Source organism: Chaetodon auriga, chromosome 20 (genome assembly GCF_051107435.1).
Source record: "Chaetodon auriga isolate fChaAug3 chromosome 20, fChaAug3.hap1, whole genome shotgun sequence".
Taxonomy (NCBI): Eukaryota; Metazoa; Chordata; class Actinopteri; order Chaetodontiformes; family Chaetodontidae; genus Chaetodon; species Chaetodon auriga.
Window position 1 is genome coordinate 91,679 of NC_135093.1, and position 19,212 is coordinate 110,890.

Consider the following 19,212-nt stretch of genomic DNA (forward strand, 5'->3'; position numbering starts at 1 on the left):
GGGGTATGTAGACAGTGGTAGTAGTGGTGGAAGCAGAGTCACTGCATATCTAACACTGCAGTCACTACATGCAGAATTACTGCGTATCTTTTACAGTGGAATCATGACATATCTTAGAGTCACTGCATATATTCTTAAGCAAAGTCACTGCATATGTTCTGCAGTACAATCACTGCATTACTTTCCACAACAAAGTCACTGCACATTTTCTACAGCAGAGGCACTGCACCTCTTCAAGAGCACAGGCAGTGCATATCTTCCACTGTACAGTCACTGCAAGTCGTCTACGAGTCAGTGCATGTCTTTTTCACTGGAGTCACTGCACATCTTCCATATCAGAGTCACTGCATATCTTTTACACTGGAGTCACTGCATATCTTCAACAATAGAGACATCATATATCTTATAGAGTAAAATCACTGCACATCTTCAATACTAGAGTCATTGCACACCTTCTACAGCACAGTCGCTGCACCTCACCAATGGCAGAGTCGTCGCATATCTTCCACAACCAAGTCAATGCACACCTTCTACAGCAGAGCAACTGTATATCTTCTAGAGTCACTGCACACCCTCTACAGCAGTGTCACTGCACATCTTCGACAGCCTACTTTTTACATCTCAACAATCCTTGCTAGCATATACTTATGTCTCATCTCTAAAAAAGAAACATCTCCCGCACAACATGTTTGTCTAAATGGAAACAATCTAAGATACTGAGCTCTTGATCCTGCATGATCTGAATGCACTTGTGATTGCTGAATGCAATTTACCTGTGTGGGTGGAGACAGTCTTCTATCCAGGCTGATGTTTGGCCGTAACCACGCACTTCTGCGCCGTTGATTGCTCAAAATGAGAGGCCACACCTCATTGCCTCTCTGTATTTGAAGTCCTGCCCACTCCCAGTAAGTTCCACCTACCAGATGACATTGTCGATTTAGTATTATTTAGTATTAGTTTTCAGAATTATTATACATTCATATCTGTTAATAGAGTTCATAGTTGTTGTCAAGTTTAAAAGTCTAGACTGGTTATTGTTATCATTTTATACAGCTCAAGGTGACATTAAGGTTGTTTTTAGGGGTCACTTCGACACTTTTGTTGTTGTGTTTTTAAATATTTCTGCATTAATTCTGTTGCTACTGATTTTAACCACCAGAGGGCTTCTGGACTCACAGGGAAGAGGATAGAAATGGGGGAAACTGTTTTTGTCTGTTTTCTTATTCTTCTTTCCCTTGCAGCTGCTCTTCTTCTTCACTCCTGACACATTTAATCAGTGTCGCATTAAAATGCAACACACACCACAGGCAGAGTGTGTGTGTAAGGGTGTATATCTGCAGCATCTGCAGTTATGACTGAAACACTTTAACACTTCAATGTCCTTCTCTCCCACAAAATACAAGTCTCTCTGGTTGATACTGCTTTACAAACTGACTGAAACTGCAGTTAGACCAGGTTGTAAACATAAACTGTGGGAGCTAGCATGGCTAGCATGCTAACAACAGCAGGCCATAAAGCTATTAATGAAATGTTTTACTGTCATAGAACCTCTATCAGCACTCATTGTAGCCAATCATCATCTCTCCTTCCACTGTCTGTATTATTTGTGCAATTCAAAACGACAACAATGTCATAAACAAACAATGTGTCCTGAACAAGAAGCCAGTCCCACTAACTGTCTCTGATTTGTTGAGCAAGTTTGTTGAGTAACTGAGCAGAGGATGGTGAACTGTAGAGTGTAAGAAGAGAGGCAGTCGAATGCTCTGTGAAACTCTTGGAGGCAAAGCCATTATATTGGATTGAATAAAACAAAATGATTAAGGCTCCTAACAGCATAAAAAATCAGGTCTGATCTGCTGAGTTTCTGAAAGTCACAGCTGGTAAAAACTGATCTGAAAACAGCAAACTCACAGAGGAATGTCCATGGACATTCCACAGATTTTACACATGAATTTGAGGACTTATCAGGAAGCTTTCTGCAGTTTAAAACATTAATCCTGACGATGTCGCCATGATGTCATCACACTACTAATGTCATATATGCGGCCCACAAAATGGAGGAGTGCAGTTTGAGAGATGTAGTATATAGTAAAACTTAATTCATACAACACTTCTTAAAACTGGTGTCATAAAGTTAAAAATTAGACAAAACACGATAAAAGCATTTGAATAGGTAAACACAAACACAAGCATAAGTTATATATGAAATAAAAGCAAATCAGATCAGGAAGCATCAATAAAATCTTCAACTGAAATTTAAAACTCTCAGTATGAGTCAGAACTTTGAAAAAACCATGAGAGCCAAGAGACCTGAACAAGCAGCTCACTGGTGCCATAAAGCCAGCGCCATTGTTGGAAAGATATGTGAGGATGGAGGCTGGAATGTTTCCTAAATGAAAATAAAAGGACCGAATAATCGAATCAAATATGATCCCAGTGTTTCTGGAAATCAGCTCTGGGACAGAAACAAGAGAACCTCAGTACTGATATAATGTTTCAAAGGTCTGATTTGATGTAAAGAAGGTCAGTTTACTTGTGATGTAAGACACTCTGAGACATCTAGCATTCACATTTAGACAATTCTACACTGGCCAGATTTGAAAGTTTGTCAGGGTGTACAAAGTCATAAAGCTGAACATCATCAGCATAGAAATGATATGAAACAAAGTGAGGGATAATGTGCTCAAAAGGATCATGTAGAGAATTAAACAGGATCCTTGTGGAACTCCACAGGTCAGACACTGTGAGGGATGGATACAAAGAAGTTCAGAGTAGACGAATAGCAGGAACACCATGATATAAACCATGTGGCAGATATCCAAACTCCTATTTCTTCAGACAATTTAATAAATTGTTACCAAGACGAAGAAAAAACAATTTAACTAAATGTAAAAAAAATATAGGAAAAAAATTGTCTAAAAAGAGAACAGCATTATAACGTGATGAGCTCTTACATGGTCTTAATCTCTTGGTGGATTTAATTGTTTCTGTTGTAATATTGCTTTCAAACAGGCCTATATGTTGGTGTTCGCAGGTTAGCATGTATCAGGTTAGCAACAACGATTTTCACTTCCTTCATTTTTAAGCAAAAGTCGAAATTCACACTTAGCTTCACAAATACAGCAGTTGCGTTTCCATTATTACATTACATAGACTTCCATTCATTTCCTGGAGATTTACCATAACCACCACAGCTTCACTCGAACCCTGACCCTTAACTCTAACCCAAGTCTTCACCCAAAAGTTTAATGATTTATGTTATGGGGACTTGTGTCCCCATAAGGAAGATGAGTCCCTGTCACCACAACATGAGTAAAACATGTCCCCACCCACACACACACACACACACACACACACACACACACACACAGCACCTGACAGCAGATAACTGACAGCTACGTCATTGCTGTGACAACCAGTGAGTCGACTAAATAGCATCATGGGAAAAGAAGACATATTTCATCCTCTCTCTCTTTTTCCTCCTGATGAGTTAATGTCTCTCGCTCATTTTCAGTCAGGATATAAAAGGAGGATTCATTTGCATCTGAATGTGTGTGAAGCAGCTTTGTCTAAAATCACATTGATGTTCTCACACACACACACACACACACACACACACAGCAGTAGGTAGGTCAGTTTCGTTTGAAGTGTCTTGGTCTAATTTTCTTTCTGACTTCCTCTCTTTCCATCCCTTCTCCTCTAATCCCATTTATTTCTTTATTTTTGTACCTTTTCTTTATTATCCTCCTCTCCATCCTCCCCCTCCATCTTTCTGGTTTCCACTTAATTCAAACTCAGGATGAAATGTGACGGATGAACCGACCAAACACAGGCAAGAAAAGCAGGTCCAGGGTTACCATGGAAACACAGCTGTCACCATCAGCACCAACTCGTCACCATGGAGATGAGACACTGACACTTGCAGCCTCACACCAAGGGTGGGACTGAGATGGCTCACATGACCTTCACCCAGCCAATCAGAGAGCACTAAATATTTACTGAGCAGGAGAGTCTGAAAGAATGCGTGAGCAGCATCTTTTAGATGTGTTTATATCATCAGACGCGTTTACATCGTCATCAGATTATATCATTATCAGATGTGTTTATATCATCAGACGTGTTTACATCATTATCAGACGTGTTTATATCATCAGCCGTGTTTATATCATCATCAGACGTGTTTACATCAATATCAGACATGTTTACATCATTATCAGCCGTGTTTATATCATCATCAGACGTGTTTACATCATTATCAGACATGTTTACATCATTATCAGACATGTTTATATCATCATCAGATGTGTTTATATCATCAGACGTGTTTAATATGTTCAGCAGCGCCTTCTAGTGGTTGTCAGTGTTATGACTTGTCACTTAATTGTTAGTTAGTATTTCATCACATATTTCTTGTTTCCTGTCAGTTCTGTGACTTGAAACTAAAACCCTAAAGATTTCTGTAATTAAAACATGTTCATTTAAACTTCATCTCAAAGTTACTAAAACATGTGTCACATCCACTCCACACCTTATCTGCCGCCTGCTCTCCCTAGACACGCCCTCCTCACCTGAGCTGCTCACCTGTGTCTCACTACACCTTATGTGAGTATATAAGCTCTGCTGCTTGAGTGACTTTGCCAGATTGTTTCTCTTATGACCGGCCCTGGTCTCCATTTCCCTGCATCCAGACTCCATCTGCCTGCTGCAGTCCTGCAGACTCTCTGCGATCTGTCGGCGTACAGATCAATTCAACTACCAAAGAGCAAAACTGTTGTTTTGTCTGCTTCGATCTAAGTCTTTCGGTGGCTTTGGCTCAAGCGTCAGCACTGACAGATCCGTCTGGGTTTCAAACTAACAGTACACTGCTGCCCCGTCACCACCATGACGCCATCATGTATGTTGTTTTCATTTCTTTATTTCAATCTACAGGCTGCTATAGATTGAAATAAAGATAATTATCTGTAAATGTAAATAAAGACTGAATTCTTTATTAACTTGCCAGGACTGTCAGTTTGGTTCCCACAGTGCCAATTAACAGCCAGGTCCCCCCAATGCAATAAAAGCACACATAAACACACACACACACACACACACACACACACACACTAAAAGTCAGAACATCAGCGTCTCGAGGGGAAATCTCCAATTAGTTCATTACTGCTGAAGACTGTGATGGATTGCGTGCACGCACACACACGTGTCCCAAAACACACACACACACATGCCCACACACTAAAACACACACACACACACACACACACACACACAAACACACACACACACACACACACACACACACACTAACAGTGCCCCAGACACCTGAGAGGAAACAGCTGATGAAGCAAAGAGAAGAAGAGGAGACCATGGAGGGGAGGGGTGAAGAAGACGAGGGGAGAGAGGAGAGAGGAGTAGGATGAAGAGGAGGAGTGTGATGGGTAAGGAAGGTGAGAGGTGAAAATTTTGTCATAAATCAGCCTTTTTCCTCAAACTTCCTCAATTATTAATACACTAAAATACACTGAAATACATGTCTGTGTGTGTGCGTTACTGAGTTTGTGTGTGTTGTGTGTATGCAGTGTGTCTAATCAGTGATATCCAGTCTCAGCTCCTTATAATAAGCAAACCTGCTGTGAAATTATTCACTAAATTAACTATTGTGTTCCAGTGTGTGTGTGCGAGCGCACACATTACTGTGTGTCTGTATTAATGTTGACTGCTAATTTTATTTTGAAAAACAAAGTAAGTCCAGAAAAATTGCGAGAAATGTTCATCCTGAAATAAGCAATGAAAGAAAACAAACATAAGACAACGCAGAATGAAGGTGAGGAGGATGACGATGATGATGATGATGATGACAGAGCTTTTCTCAGGGTGTTTGTCCTGGAGGTGGAAGTCAATCTAAGGTGATTAGAGTTGATTAAAAACGATTAAAGTTGATTTAAAATTGACCGTAGTTGATAAAAGTTGATCATACTTGGTTACAGCTGATTTAAAGTTGATTAAAGTTGATCATTATGTCACGGCCATGGCCGTGCTTCCCCTTCCTCAAGCAGACGGTACTGTTGCTTCTCTAGATTTGTGTTTCTTGATCTGGGTGAGATTCTCAGTCAAGACTTGATTCTGCCATTGATCTTCTTCTTGAGGCCTTGCTGGACCTTTCAACCAGTCTTGTCCCGAAAGAGAGGCCACGCAGAAATTTATCGATGACTCACGAGCTGCGGCCATTATTCAACCCTCTTCCTCCCCTGCTGGTTGCTGGGTCTTTTTTGTCTCTATAAAGGATCAGTCCCTTGTCCTCACATTGACTACCACAGTTTTTTCTGTTTTCTGTCTCTATGCTGCCATAAAATGTGAATAATAAAATCTGATGTGAATATGCTCATTTTAAAGATCTTTATTTACTTTAAATGTTTTTTTGTTTTTTGTTTTTTTTATTGTCCTTCAGTGTCTGAAATGTTACCTGATCTGAAACAAGTAGATTTACATCAGACATTTCAGGTGAGGAATGCCGGTGAACAGTGAGTCGCCATGTGAGTCATGTGACTGAACCAACACACGTACAAAACTTTAATCAATCAATGATCCTGTTTGTGATCAATGAATGAAACACATTCAAGTGTCTTCATGATGAGTTTCTGTAGATTTATTTTAATGTTTACTTAATTAATTTCAGGAACTAACTAAACATGAACTCCTTGAATTTCACAGTGATTAAAAAATTTAAAACTACAGCAGTTCTACCTTTTCACTCATGTTTCATTCATGTATTTCTTTTATTTATTAATCGGCAGGAAAGAGCTGCAGATGAAGATAAGAAATTTTTCATCACAAAATACTATTTGTTTTTGTGTTTGTGAGCAGCCATGAAAATCAGTTTTTACCTGATTTTATTTTGGTGTTTCGTCTTGTGTGTATCAGTCCTGTAGGCCTGCATTTTAAAGTGCAAGCAAACATGAGAAGGCACTACTGTCCACTCAATTTGCCTTTTTTAGAGAATGTAATGGACTCTGTCCACAAAAAACGGTAAAAAAAAAAAAAAAAAAAAAAATGAAGAAGGTGACAGGAGAAACAGGAGAAAGACAAAAACAATACACTGATTAGACTTTCGAGCAAAATAGTGACGTACAATATTATGTCCATTTAACCTCCAATCTTATGGAATAGAAGAAACACAAACTTAAACTTACAGTGTGGTGGACACTACTTTTGAAAATAAATCAATCACACAAAAAGAACTTCCTTCTGCCTCAAAAACCTAGACAAGCAATATTTTATTTTCTTCCCAAAACACACAAGAACCTGAATTCACCCAAGGCAGACCCATCTTAAGTGGCACAGATGCTATCACTGAGTCAGCACCCAAATATATTGACTTCTTCATCAAACCAGTCATTAACTCTCTGGAAGTGCATCTCCAGGGCACCACATGTGTTACTGAAGGGTTAGGGTTAGGAGTCACAGTGTATTGACATAGCTTACGTAGTCGCCATGGATGTGGAGTCACACTATTGTGATGACTTTAAATCACTACATACAACAGAGATCAAATGACCAAAAATCCCCCACATACTTTATATTAGACCTCACTAACTGGACCTTAGAAAACATCATTGTTCTTATTCCAGGATCAATGCTACAGCCAGGCCAAGGGCACAGTCATGAGCAGAGCTATATTTGGGACTTTGTGAAGAAAGGGATGTGTACAGCCAGAGGAACCCTTTCAAAGACAACATCCAGGGGTACGGGAGATATATTGACTTTTTTTTAATCTTTTCACAATCTGAACAACAGCTCATTGACTTTCATCACTACCTTAATAACACTAACTAATATCACACTGTTTTTAGAATACAGCGATACAAAGATAAATGTCGAGGACTGTTGCACCAGCTATGAGTAAATTCAAACTTAGCCTAGTTATTGCGGAAATATCGCTAAGCTGTGATTTATGTATTACTAAAATAAAAGCTGTTGCACTACAGAGATAAATTACAAGATAACTGTAAGTAACAATTAAATAGTTACAGATGCCCCAACGGTAGGTGTAAATCAGAAAATGCTAGAATTATACTCACAATAGTAAAACAGCAGTTTTTCTGCCACACAGAATCATCTTCTCATGAACTGCATGACATTTTACAACACAATCATCCAGCAGACACACATGTTATTGACATGATATTTCAATATGCATCTAGTTCACTACAATGTGTTATGATGCTAAGAGGCCAATACCAGCCAGAAAGCTAATGTGCATGGAAACCATGATGATGAAACTCTCTTTGATAGTTGATAAGCCACTTGTCTTAGCTACAGACTTGATGTCCAAACTAGTAAGATTATGCCGCAAGTAATCGTGGTCCAACCAATTTTAGTAGCTGATTTAGTTACAAATAAATCCTCCATCTGAGTATTGAATGTCTATAGACCTGTCACCCTGACGTCTGTGGTCATGAAATCCTTTGAGAGGCTGGTGTTGACTCAGCTTAAAGATATCAGGTCAGTGGACACAATCAACATGGGAAAGAACTCCATCCTGCAGCACCTCAACCACCCAGGGACATATGCAGGGATCCTGTTTATGGACTTCAACTCTACATTCAACACCATCATCCCAGAAATCCTCCACTTAAAACTCCCCCAGCTCACTATGCCAGACTCCACCTGTCAGTGGATAACAAACTCCCTGACAGGCAGGAAGCAGCAGGTGACGCCGGGGAAAATCACATCCAGTACCTGGACCATCAGAGCTGGAGCCCCCCAGGGATGTGTGCTTTCCCGCCTGCTCTTCTCCCTCTACACCAACGACTGCACCTCAGGAGACACGTCTGAGAAAGTCCTCAAGTCTGCAGACAACACAACGATCATCGGCCTAATCCAAGAGGGTGATGAGTCTGCATACAGACGGGAGGTGGAACAGCTGGTCCTCTGGTGCATCAGAACAAGCTGGAGCTGAACCAAAACATCTACTGACTAGCCGTTTATCATTAACTAATAGAATAATAATAATAATAATAATAAATTCATTATAACATATACGTTCATCACTCACTGTCACTGTCAACATAAATTCATAGACATTTTGTATGGATTTATGTTTTAAGTTTGTTTTACTGCCTGTTTTTTGTCTTTTTGTCCTTGTTGAGCTATATGTCGATTTGTCTTTTTTCCTTTGCAAGTACATTGACTACAATGTCTAAACTGGAGTCAAATTTCGTGTATGTGCAGACATACTTGGAGAATAAAGCCAATTCCGATTCTGATCATCATGGGGAATGTGAGGTGCCTAATGAATAAGACGGACAGGCTCAGGGCACTGATGTGGCAGCAATAGGAATCTCGTGAATGCAGCAATACGTGCTTCAGCAAAACATGGCTGCACAAACCTCTGAACCCTATTCCAGACTTGAGAGGGTACGGGCTGACAGAGGTTGCAGGAAGAATGGCAAGGAGGGGGGATTGCAGTGTTTGTAACTCTGTTACTGCCAAGCTATTAGCACAACATCTGAATGCTTTCATGGCATTTTCTCAGAATTTGACCACAGTTCCTTCATGTCTACTTGTCCAACATTTCCTCTCTGGACAGAGATCTACTGGAGTGTGCCGAAGGAGCTGAAAGTGAAACCGAGGGAGAGCAGGAAACATACAGGAGAAATCTGGAGAATAAGCTCCAGCAAACCGTGAGGGATGTATGATCGGGAATGAAGAAAATCATGGGGTTCAAGGTGAAGGGCAATCGGGATGAGGGGAACCTAAACAGAGCCAACTAACTGACTGTTTTTCAACAGGTTTAGCACAAGAACACCAGCCACACAGACCCCACACCCTACACTGCCTGCCCACACAGCTGCTCCCATCTCACAACTCTTCAGTGATAAGGAGTAATGCTGCTTCAAAAAAGCGGAGATAAATTCAACCCCAGTAACTACCATGGAATCTATGTCAACAGCAACCTCAGGAAGATCGTCTCCTTAATTTCCTTACTGAAAAAAATCCTGAGCAAATCCCAAATCAGCTTTTTACCAAATGATCACACAACAGATCAGATTTTCACTCTCAGCATCCTAACTGACACCAAAGAAAAAAAAAACAAACCAAATGGTTCTCCTGCTTTGTCCATTTCAAAAAAGGTTTGGCTACCATGTCGCTTGAGGGTCTGAAGTACAAACTACCGCAAAGAGTTGGAGGGAAACCACACAATATCATCAACTCAATGTACAAAAACAATAAGTGAGCAGTGAAGATTAACCAGCAACACACAGACTTCTGTTCATAAAGACAAGACAGGGCTGCAGCCATCCTCACCTCTGAAGTGGACACCACAGAGGAGATACAAAAGCACCTCCATCTGTGAGACCTGAGCCTCCACCCCAAATGTGAACCAGACAAACATTACCATGTTCCAAAGAAGACCTGTACGTACCTGGGCCTAAACATCAAAACTATTTGGTTTATATATTTTTGTTATTTACACATATGTAAATTACTATAATACTTGATTGCAGGCTTGCAATGTCCCACAGCTTTGTTGACACTTAGACCAATAGATAGACTAATAGACTAATTTAGTTAATATTTACTTGTTGCACTTATATTGTACCTTTTTGTTTTTATTTTCTACCTGTTTAATGTATGTAAATGTATGTTCCGAATGCCAATAAAGTCCTTTTGAATTGAACTGATTCACCACTCACATTGTTCCTCCCCAAACCCACTGATCCTGACCATGGACATCAACACAGGCCCATCAACACCTCAGGAAACACTGAGCCCCCTTCTACCTTCCCCACTTGCCTGTCAGCCAGGTGAAGACACAGGTGGAGAGACAGCTCCAGAACAATACTGTAGGTGCAGATGGACCAACCCCACAGTCCTCAGGGCCTGTGCAGACCAGCTGTGAAGGATTCTATGGCATCTCTTTAGCTTTAACCTGAGACAGGAGAAGGTTCAAGTGCTGTGGATGACATCCCGCATTGTTCCAGTACCAAAGAAATCTTCTTTGTCTGCCCTCAATGATTACAGACCAGTTGCTGTACATCACATTATGAAAGTCGTGGAGAAACTGATTTTGGTCCATCTGAGACCTCAGGAGGCCACCTCCCTGGACCCACTGCAGTCTGCCTACTGCCCCGAGATTGGTGTTGCCATCATCTACCTGGTTCAGCAAGCACAGCTTCACCTGGACAAAATTTGCAGCACTGTGAGGATCATGTTCTTTGATTTCTTCAGTGCCCTTAACACAATCCAGCCGATGCTGCTGTGAGAGGAGCTCCATGAGACAGTTAGGTAGACACCTCCACAGCTTCCTGGATTATTGACTACCTCACAGACAGACCTCAATTTGTAAAACTAAGCAGGTGGTCAGCAGTACAGCACAGGAGCATCACAGGGGACTGTACTCTCACCTTCCTCTTTACACTGTGCACCTCAGACCTCCGGTAACATTTCAGAGTCCTGTCATCTGTAGAAACTCTCTGATGACTCTGCAGTCCTAAATGTAACCAAGATAATGGAGATGGTTGTAGACTTAAGAAGGACCAGGGGTAATTTCAATTCCTTTTCCATCCAGGGAGAAGAAGTGAAGTTGGTGGAGAGCTACAAAAACTTGGCAGTTCGCCCTTGACAACAGACCGGACTGAAGTGTAGCACTAAGGCTGTCTACAGGAAGTGACAGAGCTGACTCTGTTTTTTGAGGAAGCTTAGGTCCCTCCATATGTGCAGCAATATGTTGCAGATCTTTCAGCTGCTGCAAGTGTACTTTTCTTTGCAGCCATGGGTTGGTGCAGCAGCAGCAGCATCAGAGCCAGTGACAACAAAAACTGAAGAAGCGATAAAGATGGCTGGCTCTATGCTGGGGGCTGCTCTGGAGCTCCAAGAACTGGTTGTTGTCAGAAGGGTGTTGAAGAAACTACCAACATAATGGACAACACTTCACACCTTCGGCATGACCTACAGATCAACAGTGTTTTCAGCTGGAGAGTTCTTCAACTCGGCTGTAGGAAGAACGGCGACAGAAAATCATTCCAATCCACTGAAATAATGCTGAACAGTGACTCCAGTCTGCAAGAGAGCACAAGGCTTATCTGCTGACTGACTTCACACATTCAGCGTTAATTTGCACTGCAACAGCTCTTTCTTATCTGAATTCTAATCTACTTTTTATTCTATTAATATTTATTTTTATAATTTTTTTTTCTTTGACCGGCCAGAATGTATCCTCACTACGGAAATGTCCTCACTCCCAAGGTCTCAAGATGGTTCTCACAAAGATAGCTGTACAAGTACAACACACATACACACACTCAAACAAACACACACACACTTACTGGCTCCTGTGGCCAATTACCTCCATTTCAGCTTCTTCAATCAATCAGCCCCTTATCAATACGGACTGAGCACAGTGTGTGTGTGTGTGTGTGTGTATAAATGTAAGCGTGAGAGATAGAGTGTACAATATAAAGCACAACCTTGTAAAGATGAGCTATGAACAGTCCTCCTGAAAATAGCCAATTACACCCTGGAGAATTGTGTGTGTGTGTGTGTGTGTGTGTGTGTGTGTGTGTGTGTGTGTGTGTGTGTGTTGTTTAGTTTTGTGTATATATGTGTGTGTGTGTGTGTGTGTGTGTGTGTGTGTGTGTGTGTGTGTTGTATAGTTGTGTGTGTTCATTGGAGCTCAGGTCTCATTTTATAAAGTCACTTTATCAAACTGCTTCTTAACACAGAGATCAGTATTGATTTAGCCTGTGTGAGAGTATGTGTGTGTGTTTGTGTGTGTATTACACAGTTACACTGTGGGGACCCGCTGTGCTTGCAGGTCCCCATAATGTAAACCATTACATTTTAGGGTGAAGACTGGGGTTAAGGTTAGGTTTAGGGTATGGTTAGGGTTTAGGCTAAGTTTAGTTTATGGTTAGGTAAGATAAGGTCAGGGTTAGGCTAGTAGTGGTTGGGGTAAGTCTCCAGGAAATGAATACAAGTCTATGTAATGTCCCCATAAATTATGGAAACACGACTGTTAGTGCATGCTTGTGTATGTGTGCTGTGGTTTGTTAATTACATGACAACCCATGAATGCAGCACACAGGTTACAGAGTTTCCAGCTGGTGTTGGTCCTCAAGTCCTGAAAGATTTCAGTGTCCCAGACAAACGGGAGGACTTCCAGTGACTAATGGAGAAAAAGATTTCTTTTAAGTATTTCCAGTATTGAACAAGAGCGCTGCAGCCAGCAGCCACGAAAAGGACTGCAGTGTAGTCCCTCCACCCATTTGTACACCGTCAATGTATGTCCACTAAAGTTTTGCCATTGACAGACAGATTATTATTCCAAGTGTCTGACAACAATGTGGAAAGGATCCCAGCACTCCATGCACACAGTTTTTTGACTGTCGTACTGTTTTTTTTAGTCTTGTCTTTTCTCATCAACAGTATTTCATTTTGATTAAGTCACAGTTAGTGTTTCATGATGGCACTGCTGTCTTGTTATCCTCTACTCTTAGTCATTGCAAAAAGGTTGCTGATAAACATATTTAATCACAGATTTCATTTTCAACATCAGGAACAACCCTCAGGGAACAAAGAATAAGATTTTGTATTGCAAAATTAAATGTATGCTAATTGGTATGATATGATTAACTTAGAAAATAATGAAAAACTTGAAACTTCTTCAATATGCTGATTTTGAAGTTGGAACAATATAAACTGAACAAACAGGAACACTACACAGATCCGCTAATCCAGAAAAGGTAAAGACAGAAACAAGCACAATGTAAATCTCTACATGTACGACATATATGATCACAGCTTGTAACTTGGCAAATACAACACTGATAGGCTCTGCACCACGCCCCCTCCTCGGGAAGAGAAGTGAACTGGATGCATCAATTCATTCGCTAAATATACAGACACACTATATGGCCAAAAGTCAGTGGAACCCCTACTAATTATTGAGTTCAGGTGTTTCAGCCATACCTTCTGATAAAAGGTGAATACAATCCAGGATATATGGTCATGAATTTTTGCAGACAAATATTTAGAGTGGGTTGCAAAGAACTCAGTGATTTTAAATATAGCAGTTTTTGAAATTTCTGCCCTATCAGATCTTCCCCGGTCAACTCTAGGTGCTATTATTGTGAAGTGGGAACACTGAGGAGCAACAATAGCTCAGTGGTAGACCCTGAAGCTCATAGAACAAGGTGAGCGAAGGCTGAGGAACCTCAAAATCACCTGTTATCTGTTATATTTATTACTACACAGGTAAAAAAAAACTGCCTCTGGAAACAACATCAGAACACCAAGTGTACATCAGGAGCTTCATGAAATGGGTTGATGACTGGACATCACCATGTACAATGCCAAACATTGGATGGTGTGAAACACAGCTGGACTCTGGAGCAGTGGAAACATCTTCCTTGGAGTGATGACTTCACTATCACTACAACACAGTTTGGTGGAAGGGGTTAATGTTGCGGGGGCAACCGCATGGCACAACACAGGAGAGCCAACATCTCAGGTCAAGACTCAGCAGTCCACCTACATCTCAAGGACAAGGGACACCCATTTGAGAACAATAATGTATGTATTTTGGCCAGAGAAGACCTATGGTTTGAAAGAAGAGTGAAAGAAGCCATCCCTGCCAAACTGTAACAACCATCACTGAACAGAGGAGGAGGTGTAAAACAGCACCAACTTAACAGCCGTTCACACTAGGACTCACATGACCCTAATGACTAACATAATGGTCAGCTGGGTCAACAAAACATCCATTCTCACCCATTAACACCCATTGACCCATTAACACCATGACTCATGTGACCCTAATGACTCACATGACATGCTGGGCCGAACTATGATCTCACAAGAGAATGCCTGGGACTTCCCACCAGTCAGCAAGAACCGAAGAATCCTCATGGATGAGAGGCAAAATATCTTCTAGAACCACAGGCAAGTCCAGCTGCTTTTGGAAAACACTTAAAAGTACCGTGAACTGGATGAATGAGAACCTTCACAGACATACTGTCACAGTAATTGCAACCACCATGAAGTCTGAGCATCGGTTTATTAAGACAGAAGACCAAACCACTGCAGTCCGACAGAGGAGTTTAAGAAGAATCAGAGGGACAATCCCCTTTATTTGTCACACAGATACATGCATCATGCCCACACACGCAAAAATTTGAAATTTGACTTCCTTTTAGTGGGGGTATATTTTATGGAGGATACCCCAGGTGAACACGGGGAGAACATGGAAACTCCACACAGAAAGGCCTTTTTCCTCAAGCAGCAGGCAACGAAGGCATGGTGCAGGGCACACCCCCGGTGCCCGCAGCAAGAATCGAACCCGGGACCTTCTTGCTGTGAGGTGACAGTGTTGCCACCGTGCCACCGTGCCACCTAACCAGTTTGTGGTTACCTGAGCTGGTAGGTGCTGCTATAAAGATTCAGCATCTCTGGCTGGTATTGAGAAGTTTCTGATTCAGTCAATTAACCCCATCCTTCTTACACCATCCAGTATTTTCCTCTCTGGGCTGACAGAAACAATGGCCTCAAACTGCCAGAGAAGGGAACCTTCCTGTTGTTGTATGAAGTCTGTGGGGGAGGGGGGCAAGAGGTGAGCTGTGGAGGACCATCATCGGCACAGGTATGACCTGCCAGTCCAGATGCAGGGCATCACAGGACGGTGGAGGGGATGAATTACTCTGCTGATCAATTACCCGATTAACCTCTTCACTGATCAATAAAAAATTACAAACATTCAATTAAATTCTGTGTGTGTGTGTGTGTGTGTGCGTGTGTGACCTTATAAGCTGTATTCACAACTCATTACCTCATCAAACACACGTCTGGATCAGAGGAGGAGGGGATTGTGGGAAGAAGATTAAACAATGCCTCTGAGAAATCACACATACGGAAACACACACACACACACACACACACACACACACACACACACAGCTGTAATGAGCTATTCTACATTTTTTAAAAGCTGATGAATCATTTATTTTTAACAAAGCAGTGACACACACACACACAACCAGACATACACACAGTTAATTAGCATGGCAGCTAAAATGAATTAGAACAAACACTAGATTATTGAGAGTAACCTTGTTTTTAGGTTTTGGTCTAAACTGAGTGAATTTTGTGTGTGTGTGTGTGTGGGGGGGGGGGGGGTGTTTCTTACAAATTCAAACAGTAAAAGTCAGAAGACTTCAGTCACATATTGAAAATACACATTCAGTATATGACATTCACATTCTGCAGCTGCTTTTCATTTGGTTTGTGTTCATGCTGCTGTTAGTTTATTTTCAAAAATGACATGCTGAGCTGCAGATTTGTCTCTGCTGCAGGAAACTAAAGCAGATGCTACTGCTGCTGCTGCTGCTGCACAGCAGCATGAAATCAAGGAGAGCCGGATTTTAATTGGCTAAGATTAAAAATAAACAACAGAACTGAAGAGCAGCTGAACAATAGAATGACAAGGCCTGAGGAGGAGATAAAGTCTGTCACACACGACAAGCTGCTAAAATAACACTGTCAAAGAGACTTAAGTCACATTATGCAGCTGCAATATGACTATATGTCCCATAATTTAACAACATGTGACCCTCGTCAGGCTCAGGTAAAAGTGAGAATCACCCGATTCACACAACATCACTCCAGTTCAGGTGAACCTTTTAGAAGCTGATCAAACAATGAAAATTTATCATTAAAAAAGCAGTATCTTCCTCAGCAGGCCTGTCCTTCATCAATACATGTGACCGGTTTAATGAATCAGCTGTGTGTTTCTGAACATCTGTGTTATTAAAGCTCATCAGACGATTACGTGATCACTTCAACAGGGTAATTGATTGGACTGATTACACCTGAAAGGAAACCACCTAAAGCCTTCAACAAGCAGTTAAACCAAGTTGATGTTTCTCCTCTGGAGACTCTGATATGAAACAAAAATAAGAAATTAGACGAACACATCAAGCTCTTCATCCTCATCTTCATGTTTTACTTATAAAGATGTCGTGTCTGCGTCGTCTAAAAACAGTTCTTCTTAAAGATGCAGCAGCACTGTTAACCTCTCCATTTAATGTCTAACAGAACCAGATCCCAGATCAGAACCAGAGTCAGAGTCAGGACCAGAATCAGAACCAGAGCCAGAACCAGAACCAAACCTGACCGTTAACCTCTCCATTTAATGTCTAACAGAACCAGACCCCAAATCAGAACCAAAACCAGAACCAAAACAAGAACCAAGCCAGAAACAAATCTATAACTCTAATCTATAAATCTAAAACTAATCTCAAATCTATACCTTGTCAGTGATCAGCAAAAAGTCAGCACAGTTGTTTATATATAATCTATACAGTTGATCACACACACACACACACACACACACACACACACACACACACAGTGATCACACACACACACACACACACACACACACACACACACACACACACAGTGTGTGTGTGTGTGTGTGTGTGTGTGATCACTGTATTGATCACTGTATTTATCCAGAATGTGTTTATGATCCAAATGCAGACAATACCTGAGACACAACCAGACTCACCTGTTGAACGGGCAGCAGTGCAGTGAGGCAGGCAGACAGCAGGAGACACAGAGATGAGGTGCAGTGGGAGGAAGGAGGAGAAGGATGAAGAGGGGGAGAAGTCCTCTGGATCAGTGTCTCTGGTCTTTGTTGCCTCTCTTCTAACACGACCTGGACACAGAGAAACATGTTGGTCTTGATCTGGATTAATTTCATACTGTGGCTGTAAAAATAATCTACTGCTGTGTAAGCCTCCACATGGTTGCGGTCCTTCCCTGAAGCAGTGACACTGCACTGAAATACAGCACATCACACTGAAATACACTATATCACACTGCACTGTAATACACTACGTCACACTGCACTGTATTACACTACAGCACACTGCACTGCAATACACTACGTCATAATACACTACACTACATCACACTGCACTGTGATACAGCACGTCACACTGTACTGTAATACAGCACGTCACACTGCACTGTAATGCACTACATCACACTGCACTGTATTAGACTACAGCACACTCTACTGTAATACACTACATCACACTGCACTGAAATACACTACATCACACTGCACTGTAATACACTACGTCACACTGCACTGTATTACACTACAGCACACTGCACTGCAATACACTACGTCATAATACACTACACTACATCACACTGCACTGTGATACAGCACGTCACACTGTACTGTAATACACTACATCACACTGCACTGTGATACAGCACGTCACACTGTACTGTAATACACTACATCACACTGCACTGAAACACAGCACACCACACTGTACTGTAATACACTACATCACACTGCACTGAAATGCACTACATCACACTGCACTGTAATACACTACGTCACACTGCACTGTATTACACTACATCACACTGCACTGTAATATATTACGTCATAATACACTACACTACATCACACTGCACTGTGATACAGCACGTCACACTGTACTGTAATACACTACATCACACTGCACTGAAACACAGCACATCACACTGTACTGTAATACACTACATCACACTGCACTGTGATACAGCACGTCACACTGTACTGTAATGCACTACATCACACTGCACTGTATTACACTACAGCACACTCTACTGTAATACAGCACACTCTACTGTAATACAGTACATCACACTGCACTGTAATGCACTACATCACACTGCACTGTATTACACTACAACAGCTAAAGAGTAATTGCTGGACCTTAGAAACTGTGGTTTTGTGACTCGTGTCCATCATGCAGTGTATTCAGTGCATCTGCACGTTTTCCAGAATTGAATAGTCATTTTTTTAGAATTTGAATATTTATTTGAGTTCAGAGTATTGATTGAGAGGCCTGACAGAAACACTGGGAGGGTTCAGAGGTCGCTGATTGATTGGATGATTTTTATGATGTCATAGTCAGATTCCAGGGGGACAGAGACAAAGACAGACACACACACGCCCACAGACAGAGACACACACACAAACACACACGCACACACAGGTCCTCCTGTCCTGGTCCATCCACAAACCAGGTCAGTTCTTCATATTTTCTCTCAAAGTTTCCAATAATTTTTCCTTCAGAAACTCAGTCGTCTCTGAGCTTCAGGGTGGAGATGTGAGATGACCACGACAGCTTCTCTGTGACTCCCAGGAAC

At 41.4% G+C, this 19,212-nt stretch overlaps 1 protein-coding gene across 6 annotated transcripts in view; it reads right to left on the minus strand.

The window, feature by feature from the left end:
• tcerg1l (transcription elongation regulator 1 like) overlaps positions 1-19,212 on the minus strand; it is a 42,495-nt gene that overhangs the window by 12,947 nt on the left and 10,336 nt on the right. For all 6 annotated transcript variants that reach the window (XM_076759849.1, XM_076759851.1, XM_076759848.1 and 3 more), the window contains 2 exons: positions 17,564-17,713; positions 774-916 (listed from right to left, as the gene is read on the minus strand). In XM_076759849.1, coding sequence (XP_076615964.1) covers positions 774-916; positions 17,564-17,713 — 293 coding nt within the window. The remainder of the gene's footprint in view (positions 1-773; positions 917-17,563; positions 17,714-19,212) is intronic.